This window comes from Humulus lupulus, chromosome X (assembly GCF_963169125.1).
Source record: "Humulus lupulus chromosome X, drHumLupu1.1, whole genome shotgun sequence".
Taxonomy (NCBI): Eukaryota; Viridiplantae; Streptophyta; class Magnoliopsida; order Rosales; family Cannabaceae; genus Humulus; species Humulus lupulus.
In genome coordinates, this window is record NC_084802.1 from 131533019 (window position 1) to 131544316 (window position 11298).

Sequence of the window (11298 nt, forward strand, 5' to 3'; positions counted from 1 at the left end):
TCGGGAGGGTGCATATTGATTTGATTGTACCCCGAGTAAGCATCCATAAATGTGAGGATTTCGTGCCCTGCAGTGCCATCGACTAGCTGTTCGATTCTTGGTAGGGGGAAGCAGTCCTTTGGGCATGCCTTGTTTAATTAAGTGAAATCTACATAAGTCCTCCATTTTCCATTGGGTTTTGGTGCTAGGACTGGATTAGAAACCCACTCGGGGTAGAAAGCCTCTCTTATAAATCCATTTTCTTTTAGCCTTTGGACTTATTCTTTCAAGGCCTTTGACCTTTCTTTATCGAGTAGCCTCATTTTATGTTGTACATGCTTAAAGTTGTCTCTGTTTATATTTAGAGCATGGCTGATAACTGTGGGGGTTATGCCAACCATGTCCTTGTGCGACCAAGAGAACACGTTGTTGAGTCTAGTTTTGTGCTATGTTTAGGTTGTGTTTTAGATAGATTTTATTTACGTTTTTATATTATTTAGTGTAGTTTTATGCTTGTCCTTGTCGTTTTTCAGGTTTTAGTCAATAAATAAATGAAAAGAGCAAATGAAGAAAATTGGTAGAAAAATGATGAAATAATCTGCGTTTCGATGTTGTTTTTTTGTGAAAAGAAGAGTCCTCGAGATATTTTATTGCCTCAGTGAACTCTCGGGACAAAAAGTGTGTAATTTGAAGAAATTATTAAGAGTCGCAACACGGCTTGGTAGTGTCGCGACCAGGTCCTTTACAAAATGCATGATTTCAAAGTTCTGCAAGGGCCGCAGTGCTAGAAGGAGGTCCCGCAGCTCTAAGAAGTTCTCAAGGCCAGAATAAACGTGCAGGCCGCAACAGGTGGACAGTTGTGCCGCAGCTCACCTCAAAGAAAAAAATCTATTTTTGGGACATGGGTCGCGATGCTTGAATAGCAGGGTCACGGCCCGAGTTCTTCAGATAGAAAAAAAAATAGGTTATAAACCTAATTTCGTAAAAAAAAAGAGGGAGAGTTTTTTTGGTGGCTGGAACCTTGGAGAACACCATTGGAGGCTTCCTCAATTGTTTTTCATTCATCTACTCTATATGTTTGTTTTTGAATTTCTTTGTGTTTAGAATGACAATTATGAACTAATTTTCTGTTTAGGACTGTTAATTGAATCGCTTGAATCCATATTATGAACTAATGCAATTGTCATTCCTTCTTCGTCTTCTTTTTAATTCCTTGCAATCTATGCTTGTTGATTGATTATTTATTGGCCATCTATAGTCATTACCTATATGTTTTTGAATCGAAATCTGAAAAGTGCAACTTGAATTTGCTTCGGTTGTCCAGGACGCAATTTTAATTTAGAACGAGAGTATCTAGATTAATTGTGTAATTTTCTTTGAGTTGTTTTGATTAATGCTGCCTTTGTGATTAAATTTACCATAGAAATATAAGAAATTTTCACTTAGGTTGTGTTTATAATTCATAACATGATCATAAGTTGCTTTTGTCAACTCGTTTTAAATAGGAAGAAAGAAGAAGAAATTAGTAACTTGTATTAGGAATTAACAAGGAGGATAGTTGATGAAATTAAATGCCCTAATTTCTCTCTCATTATTTAAATTCAAGGATTTCTTTTACTTGTTCTCTTTATTGTGTTCTTGTTTATTGTGTATGCAATTTATAGTTTTTTTTTACCTTGTTACAAAAACCAAAGTTTAATTGACCAAATAGAAACAAAAAAATTAATTGACTAGTAAGTGGTAATTCAGTCCTTGAGGACGATACTTGGTTTTACCAATATTTATTATTAATTTGCGATACGTGCACTTGCATAGCAATAAATTTCGCAACAAGCTTTTGGCGCTGTTGTCGGGGACCGAAAACTATCAATATCAGTCTAATTAATTTTATTTCTAATTTGGTTGTTCTTTGTCTTATTACTAACCTATTTAGCTGCATTTCTTTGTCAATTTCAGGTAGTTTTGTTATATGCGTAGTAGAAGAGGAGCAGATAGTCTTGTTCCTGCTAATCCTGAGATTAAGAAGGCTTGCAAACAAAACAGAAGAAACAAGAGCTTGGCTCGTCAGACTGTGGAGATGGCACATAATGATGGGAATAATGAGGTTTCCGAGGTTGTTCAAGGTCAGGCTCAAAATCCTGCTGCAAGGAGAATGAGAGACTATGTACTGCCCACTGTTACGGGAGTACAAAACTGTATAAGAATGTCGGCTGTGGAGGCCGATAATTTTGAGATTAAGCCGACGATCTTGCAAATGGTGCAATTCTCTATCCAATTTGGTGATTTACCTTTTGAAGACCCCCATATGCACTTGGCAAATTTCTTGGAGTTCTGTGATACCTTCAAGTACAATGGGGTCAGTGATGATTCTATAAGGTTGAGTCTCTTCCCATTTTCTCTGCAGGATAGAGCTAAGAGCTGGCTGAATTCGCTGCAGGAAAATTCTATTAATACGTGGCAAGACCTTGCTCAGAAATTCTTGGCCAAGTTTTTCCCTCCCTCGAAAGCTGCTAAATTGAGGGGAGAAATTAATAACTTCTATCAGATGGATGGGGAGTCATTATATGATGCTTGGGAATGTTTCAAGGAGCTATTGAGAAAATTTCCCCATCATGGTATAGAATAGTGGATGTTGGTCCACAATTTTTACAAAGGGATGTGTGGTACAACAAGAACAATTATTGATGCTGCAGCTGGTGGGGCATTCATGAGTAAGAGTGCCAATGAAGCTTATGAATTGTTAGAGGACATAGCCACAAACAATCATCAGTGGTCTGATGAGAGGTCATCTGGAGTTAGAAAGGTAGCTGGGGTACATGAACTTGATGCAATTACTGCTCTGACAGCACAAGTAGCCTCGTTGACCAAACAATTGCAGTAGAATACTGTGTCTGCTAATGTGATTCATATGGAGGCTACGTGTGAAATTTGTGGAGGTTCTCACTCTTTTGATCAGTGTCCTGCTAGTGATAATAATAACATTCCTATGGACCAAGCTCAGGTTCAAGTTGTGGGAAATTTTTAGAGGCCATTCAACAATCCATTCTTCAACACTTACAATGCTGGGTGGAGAAATCACCCCAACTTTTCTTGGAGAAACAATCAGGGCCAACAACCTTAGTTTCAGGGTCAATTTCAGCAAAATATGCCTCAACAACCAATGAGTCAAGCCTCTTCATCACAACAACCTAGGCCACAAGCTGCGTTATTGACTCTTACCAACACTCAAACTCAGTTTATGACTGGGACCAGATCTTTTCTCAGAAATCTTGAGACACAAGTGGGGCAGTTGGCCAATATGCTGAATAATAGACCTCAGGGAAACTTTCCTAGAAACATTGAAATTAATCCTAAGGAGCAATGTCAGGCAATTACTCTGAGCAGTGGTAAACAAATTGAGCAGTCTAGTGTACAACAATCAGTGGTTCAGAATGAAGATTTAGGTGAAAAGTCTGATACAGTTGAGAAAGGGGTCACCGAAGACCGCAAGAGCACAGAGAAGATTCCTCCAATTGTTGTTGACTAGCCAGTTCGAGTTCCATATCGTCATAGGCTTAGAAAAACTACTCTTGATTAACAATTTTTTAAGTTTTAAGAGGTGTTCAAAAAGTTTCACATTAATATCCCTTTTGCTAAGGCTTTGGATCAGATGCCTAGTTATGTGAAGTTCATGAAAGAGATTCTGTCTAAGAAAAGAAAGATGGAAGACTATGAAATTGTGGCGCTCACTGAAGAATGTAGTGCAATATTGCAAAGGAAGCTGCCCAAAAAGTTGAGAGATCCAGGGAGCTTTACTATACCTTTCACAATTGGAAAATTTGAGTGTAAGCATGCCTTGTGTGATTTGGGGGCAGTATTAATCTGATGCCTTTATCTATGTTTAGAAGACTTGGTTTGGGTGAAGCAAGACCAACGACAGTTACTCTACAGTTGGTAGATCGATCTGTGAAGCATCCACAAGGTATCATTGAAGACGTTCTTATGAAGGTGGATAAGTTTCCTTTTCCTGCTCATATTATTGTTCTTGATATGGAGGAGGATGCAGACATGCCTATCATTCTTGGAAGACCATTCCTAGCCACTGGCCAAGCGCTTATTGATGTTCAAAAAGGTGAGTTGAAGCTTTGGGTCCAGGGAGAGGAAGTGGATTTTAATGTGTTCAATGGTATGTCGTATCGAAGAGAAAGTGATAGTTGTTTTTCTGTGAGTGTGGTTGATCAAGCTGTTTCTGAGAAGTCTTTAGTTTCTGATGCTTTAGAATTAGCTTTAACTCAGTTTGATGATGATGAGTTTGATGACGCTGAAGTCATAGAGTATATGAATTGGGTGAATTCTCAAGGGCCATTTTATAGAAAGAAATATGAGGAGTTGGGACAAGGATCTGAGAGACCACTGCCATCAGTTGAAAAATCACCAGTTCTTGAGTTGAAGACTTTACCAGAACATTTGCAATATGTATGCTTGGGTGATAATGAAACTTTACCAGTAATTGTGTTAGCGCACATGTCTAGTGTAGAGCTTGAGAAATTTTTACGAGTGCCAAGGGCTCACAAGCTTGCAATTGGATGGACTCTAGCGGATATTAGAGGGATTAGTCCTTCTATATTAATGCATAAAATCTGCCTTGAAGATGATGGCAAACCTTCTATTGAAGCTCAGAGAAGGTTGCATCCAACTATGATAGAGGTGGTGAGAAAGGAATTTTTAAAGTGGCTTGACAATGGGGTTCTATACCCGATTTCTGATAGTGCATGGGTGAGTCCAGTGCATGTGGTACCGAAGAAAGGTGGTATTACTGTGGTGAAGAATGAGAACAATGAACTCATCCAACTAGAACTTTGATGGGGTGGAGGATTTGTATTGATTACCACAAGCTCAACAAGGCCACAAGGAATTATCATTTTCCTTTACCTTTCCTTGATCAAATGCTTGACAGACTAGTAGGCCACAACTACTACTACTTCTTGGATGGGTATTCAGGGTACCATCAGATTGCTATTGATGGACCCAAAACGGGTATGTTTTAAATATTTATAAATCGCAAGCGCACGAATCGTTCATATAGAATAGTGATCATGTAAGCAAGGATGTCGAACCCAAAGGAGTTGTCTAAAATCGAAAAGAAAACTATTTAAACCAAAATCAATAAATTCTAACCTAGCTCCAAAGATTAATAAGAATTTGTAACAATAAAAATAAAATAAAAGATAATAATAAAGATATTAAAGACAATATATATAACATAAATTAATAATAGAAATCAAGATGGTAAAAGAAGGATTATTAAGATAATAGAATCCACAAAATATAAGTTCAATAATATTTAAAAGAACATTGACTCCCAAGTTTTAGTGATAGTAGAAATTAATCAAACCATCACTTATTCAAATTAGATATTCTATTTAAGCACAAGTTTTTATAAAAATATAGGATCTATCTTCACTTTTCAAAAAGTATAATTTCAAAGCATTTAATGTAAATCATTCTAATGAAATAACAAATAAATCAATGAACATTATTTATAAGGCAAAACATAATATTTTTGTTCTAAGCATTGGAAGTGTACAATTTAATGACACATCTTACACAAAGTATATTATGTTTTGCACTAATGAAGAACAAAGTGTAAATATGAGCTAACAATAAAAAATACATGATATTTAAGATGAAAGAAAATATTTGAAGAAGAAAATTCATAAACTTTATTGCACAAAATAAGAAATCAACATACAAAATAAATACTATCTAGTTACATATTGTTTCATCATCACCTTAATAATCTTAAAAAGATTAGAAACTCATAAATAAAATAGCAAATACAAACTAAAAATTACAAACATAAATAGGAAAATTTGGAGGAGAAACGCCCAAATTTTTCCTCTAAAAACTCATAGGAAAAATTACCAAAAAGAAGAAAAAGATGAAGAGAATTGAGAGGTCTTGAAAGTGTAGAACTTGTGGTATGGTAACCTCCCTCAAAATTAAGCACTAAACTCCCTTATTTATAGCCACAAAAATGTATTAAAATAATCAATTTAAATTAATTATAATATGGAAAATATGGGTAAATTATAGGGTGTAATGATGATGTTTTGGGGTAAAATGTGTAGAAAAGTATGGGTAAAAAATGGTATTTTTGGCAAAGGGGACAAGGGTACAAAAGTGATTCGGTTGGGCTCAAAAAATGGTGGCTTTGGTGGGTGTTGGCAGTTGGTGGCATGGATGTTGGGGTGATTCGGTTGGGCCTTTGCTGAGGAGTGGGAAGGCAGGGGCGAAATTGCTGGGATGCTTGGCATTGGGCTTGGCAGGTGTGGAAGGGCTGGGCGTGGTGTACAGCTGGGCTTCTGGCGGTTTAGGCCTGGCATTGGGCTTCGGTGGGTTGGGCTTCAGGAGGTGCTGAAGGATGGTGCTGGCATTGATTGCTGGGAGGAGCTCGGCTGGAGGCTTGTGGCGTGAACTGGGGAGGCAGCAGGCAAGCTGTGAAGGCTGGGGCATTGGTGCTTGCTGCTGGGCTTATGAAGCTGGCAGGTGGCCCAGGAGCTTCGGGCTGGGCTGTGACAGTCAGAATCCTGTGATCCATAAGGGGAAAGACCGGGTAAGCTGTGCAATCCCACACCGCCTGGGAAGGTTAAGTGTAATGATTCTAAGACTGTGTAGGTATGGGACTACATAGTTGAAGAGGGCTTAAATGGATTGATGGGTACTACCTATATCAGGAAGGTGCATATTCTTTTCGGTAGTCCATCACTTGAGAACTCCATGGTTAAGCGTGCTTGGTCTGGAGTAATCTAGGGACGGGTGATCTCCTGGGAAGTTTTCCCAGGAACTGTGCGAGTGAGGACAAAGCACGCTGGAAAGACTTGTCTTGGTTTGTAGGGCCAGTCATCATTCCAGAAAGCAGTCATAGTGACGTGGGGTGTCACATGGGCCAGTTAGCCCAAATGACTGAGACACTTGGCTTGTCTTATGGAATTTTTTAAAAATGCCACAATTCTTCTTTCTTTTTCTTGTTTTTCAAGAGCCCAAAAGTACAACATATCTCCTATAAAAAAACATAAATTAAATTAAAACTAAATATTTTCAATAATCAAATATACAACATAAGTTCTATGAAAATATTAATTAAAGCATAGTTTATATTTAACATTTAAGTTCATTAATACACATTTTTAACCTCAAATTAAACAACAATAATTCAAATAATTAACTACAACATTTTACAACAAAATACTATAAAAACACAAAAAAATATATAAAATCAAAATTAACTCAATAAATTAAAAATTACTTAAAAAATTAACAAATCAATTAAAAACTAAAGAATTAAGCAACAATTAGCACATAAAAAGTGGTAAAATAACTCTATTTTGTAGAGTTATCACACCCCCAAACTTAATATGTTGCTAGTCCTCGAGCAAAAGAAAAATTAAAAACACACACATTTTTTTTAATTGGTGATGTCAAATGTTTACCTCAAAAATTACATAATGGAAATAGTTCAAAGAAAATCACAAATAAAAGTAAAGCTTATGTACTTAATTAAAAAAATCAAAATTGTTTTCCAAATAGATACTTAACATACAAACACAAAAACATCAAATCATCATGTGAACATTTACACAAGCTTATGCAAAAAAAAAATTAAACCTCAAGAGATAATCAAGCAAATTCTAGGATTTAATTTTTTTTTTAGAGATATAAAGAATTTAATGTTTAAATAAACTATATCGAAATATCACAAATTCGAATAGAATAGAAAAGTGACATATTATGAAAAATATATATTTAAACAAAACTAACTTAAAAATTAAAAGTAAAGCTTAATAATTATTTATATTTTTCTAAGAACTAAGAACAATTTCAATCATAATTCTTATCATCGAAAATATGAAAATCACCAATATTTTTTTTCAAACAAAACACTTTTTTTTTTTGAATTTTACAACAAATGAAAAACATGCAAAAACACAAAGAAAAACACATAAACACCAAGAAAAATACATACACACTACCCCCAAACTTAAATGAAACATTGTCCTCAATGAGTAATAAAATAGAAAAAGTTAAGAACTACTCCCTTGGATGTATGTTCCTTGATTTGGCTCATTTGTTTTCTTCTCTTCTTTTCTTTTTGGGCAAGAAGTTTCCTTTGATGACTTTTTCTGTTTTTGGGTCTTCCTTTGATGTGTGTTTGAGAAATCTGGATGCAGTTATGCAGCGGTGTGAAGAGTTTAACCTAGTTCTTAACTGGGAGAAGTGTCACTTCTTGGTGACAAAAGGAATTGTTTTGGGACACAAGATCTCTAGAGATGGTATTGAGGTGGACAGAGAAAAAATTGCAACAATTGAGAAATTACCACCTCCGATGTCAGTGAAGGGTGTAAGAAGTTTCCTTGGCCATGCGGGGTTTTATCGAAGATTCATCAAATATTTTTCTAAAGTGACTAAGCCTCTCTCTAAACTGTTAATGAATGATGTGGTTTTTGATTTCAATGAGGAGTGCCTTCATGCTTTCAAGGTACTTAGGGAGAAGCTGATATCTGCACCTATTGTTGTGGCTCCAAACTGGGACTTACCGTTTGAATTAATGTGTGATGCTAGTGATCATGCTGTGGGTGCAGTTTTGGGGCAACGTATTGACAAGGTATTTAGCTCCATTTATTATACTAGTAGAACTCTCAATGATGCACAGTTGAATTATGCCATAATAGAAAAAGAGTTGCTAGCCTTAGTGTTTGCCTTTGACAAGTTTAGATCTTATCTGATTGGTAACAAGGTGGTTGTGTATATTGATCACTCTTCTATCAAGTATTTGATGACTAATAAAGATGCAAAGCCTCGCTTAATCAGATAGGTTCTATTGCTACAAGAGTTTGATATGGAGATTCGTGACAAAAATGGTAATGAAAACCTTGTAGCTGATCATTTGTCAAGACTTGAAGTAGAAGAGAGTCAGAATGAGAAAACTATGCAGAATAATGATTTCTTTCCAGATGAACAGTTATTTGGGGTGAGTGAAAATTTTGTTGTCCCTTGGTTTGTTGATTTTGTGAATTTCCTTGTTGCAAAGATTGTGCCTCCTGAGATGACGAGGCAACAGTTGAAGAAATTTTACTCTGAGGTGAAGCATTACTATTGGGAAGAGCCTATTCTCGACAGGCATTGTGTTGACCAAGTCATTCGCCGCTGTGTACCTGAGAATGAGATGCTTTCTATTCTTGCCCATTGTCACAATTTACAATGTCGTGGGCATTTTGGAGCCACAAGAACAACATCTAAGGTATTGCAAAGTGGTTTCTATTGGCCAACCTTATTTAAAGATGCTAATTCTTTTGTGAAGGCTTGTGATCATTGTCAGCGCATTGGTAATATCTCAAGGCGAAATGAGATGCCCTCAATGTGATTTTGGAAGTTGAGCTTTTTGATGTTTGGGGCATTGACTTCATGGATCCATTTCCACCATCTTACAATAATGAGTACATCTTGTTAGTAGTTGATTATGTGTCAAAATGGGTAGAAGCTACTGCTACAAAGACCAATGACGGTAAAATTGTGTTGAACATTCTACATAAACATATTTTCACTCGCTTTGGTACACCTCGAGCTCTCATTAGCGATGAAGGGAGTCATTTTTTCAACAAACAACTTGATGCACTTCTAGCTCGCTATGGTGTATACCACCGCACTGCATTGCCATATCATCCCTAATCAAATGGCCAAGCTGAAATTTCAAACAGGGAGGTTAAAAGTATCCTTGAGAAGATTGTGGATAGTTCAAGGAAAAGTTGGTCAAAGAAGTTGGATGATGCACTATGGGCTTACAGAACTGGGTTTAAAACACCAATAGGTATGTCCCCATATCACTTAGTTTTTGGAAAAGCTTGTCATCTTCCAGTTGAGTTAAAGCACATGGCATATTGGGCAATGAAAAAGTTAAACTTTGATTGGAATGTTGCTAGTGATAATAGAATTTTGCAACTCAATGAGCTTGATGAATTTTGTAATGAGGCATACGAAAATGCAAAAATATATAAGGAGCGCACCAAAGCTTGGCATGACAAGAACTTAGTCAGAAAATAGTTTCAACTCGGGCAGCAAGCACTTCTTTTTAATTCAAGGTTGAGACTACTTCCTGGAATATTGAAGTCAAGGTGGTTAGGTCCTTTTACTATTGTGAGAGTGTTTCCATATGGCTTAGTGGAAGTGCAAGGAAAGAATGGAGATCCTTTTAAGGTGAACGGGCAAAGGTTGAAGCAATACTTTGGCAGTGCATTTGATCAAGCAAAGTCAGTAATCCTCTTGAAGCCCATTTGAAGAGGAGTTCAGCGTCCGACTAAATGACGTTAACGATAGCGCCCGTGGGAGGCATCCCATATATATTTATTGCTTTCTTTACTTTTTGGTCTAGTTGGAACAAAATTTTAAGTTTAATTTTTGTACTTGTAAATTATGAATATTTGGTTTATTATTGTACATATGGAATCGTGGAAAGCGTGAAAAAAATAAAAAAAATGAAAAAAATAATATAATTTCTTAAGGTTCGCGGCACAGCCTTATTGGGTCGCGACAAGGCCCCTTATAGAGGCGCAGTGATACTACCACGAGAGTAGGTGGGCCACGACACAAACTAAGGAGGGCCGCTTCGCTTATACCTAGAAAAAAAAAGAGGCAGGCCGCAACACAGGCTAAGGAGAGCCGCGACACTTGAAGCCAAAATTCTCAGAAAAGGGAGGCGAGCCGCGACACTAGAGTAGGTGCGCCGCGGCGCTGGGTCGCGATAGAGTCTATAAAAAATAGAATAACCCTATTTTTTTCCAATTTTTCCTCACATTTCAGTTTTCCTCTTCCCCATACCTCCAACTCCTCCATTCTCATCCTCAATAACCCATTTGTTTTCTCATTAAATCACCATCCCCCAACCTTTTTTCATTTCCAATCTCCTTCATTTGACCTAAAACACAAATTTTCTCCTTTATAAAACCCTATTTTCGAAAATTCCTATCTAATACCATATATTTTTGAAATTGTTGTTGTCAAAGGTAGGAGACGAGTCACAAATAGGGGTTTCTCACTCAAGTAAGTACAATTTATTTTCTTTGAATTATCAATGCTAAGTTGGTAGTTTTTGGATAAATTGTTGTGGAGTAGTTTGGTGGGTTTGTGATGGACAACGAATTGTTAATGTGGTTATTGAATCTTTTCATGATATTTTGATTTTGGGGGAAGTGAGAAAACAAGGGCAGGTTCTGCCCAATTTCTCTCAGAAAATTTGGTGATAGTAATCGCTTTTGTACTTGTACGATGGGTCCTAAAAGAAAT

The 11298-nt window shown here is 36.6% G+C and overlaps 1 protein-coding gene and 1 non-coding gene across 2 annotated transcripts; one reads left to right on the forward strand and one right to left on the reverse strand.

Annotated features, from left to right (window-relative positions):
- Positions 1–2491: 2491 nt before the first annotated feature.
- Positions 2492–2598, reverse strand: LOC133807743 (small nucleolar RNA R71). The gene has a single exon (XR_009879640.1). It is a non-coding gene; the product is annotated as a small nucleolar RNA R71 (small nucleolar RNA).
- A 526-nt stretch (positions 2599–3124) lies between these two features.
- LOC133806273 (uncharacterized) lies at positions 3125–3844 on the forward strand. Its single transcript, XM_062244394.1, has 2 exons — positions 3125–3493; positions 3629–3844. The coding sequence occupies exons 1-2, from the start codon at positions 3125–3127 to the stop codon at positions 3842–3844; spliced, it is 585 nt and encodes a 194-aa protein (XP_062100378.1).
- The last annotated feature ends 7454 nt before the right edge of the window (positions 3845–11298 follow it).

Coding starts and splice junctions, on each gene's coding strand:
- LOC133806273 (XM_062244394.1), top strand. CDS start 3,125: ATGCCTCAACAACCAATGAGTCAAGCCTCTTCATCACAACAACCTAGG. Junction 3,494..3,628: donor CAGAGAAGATTCCTCCAATT/GTTGTTGACTAG, acceptor GCTTTGGATCAG/ATGCCTAGTTATGTGAAGTT.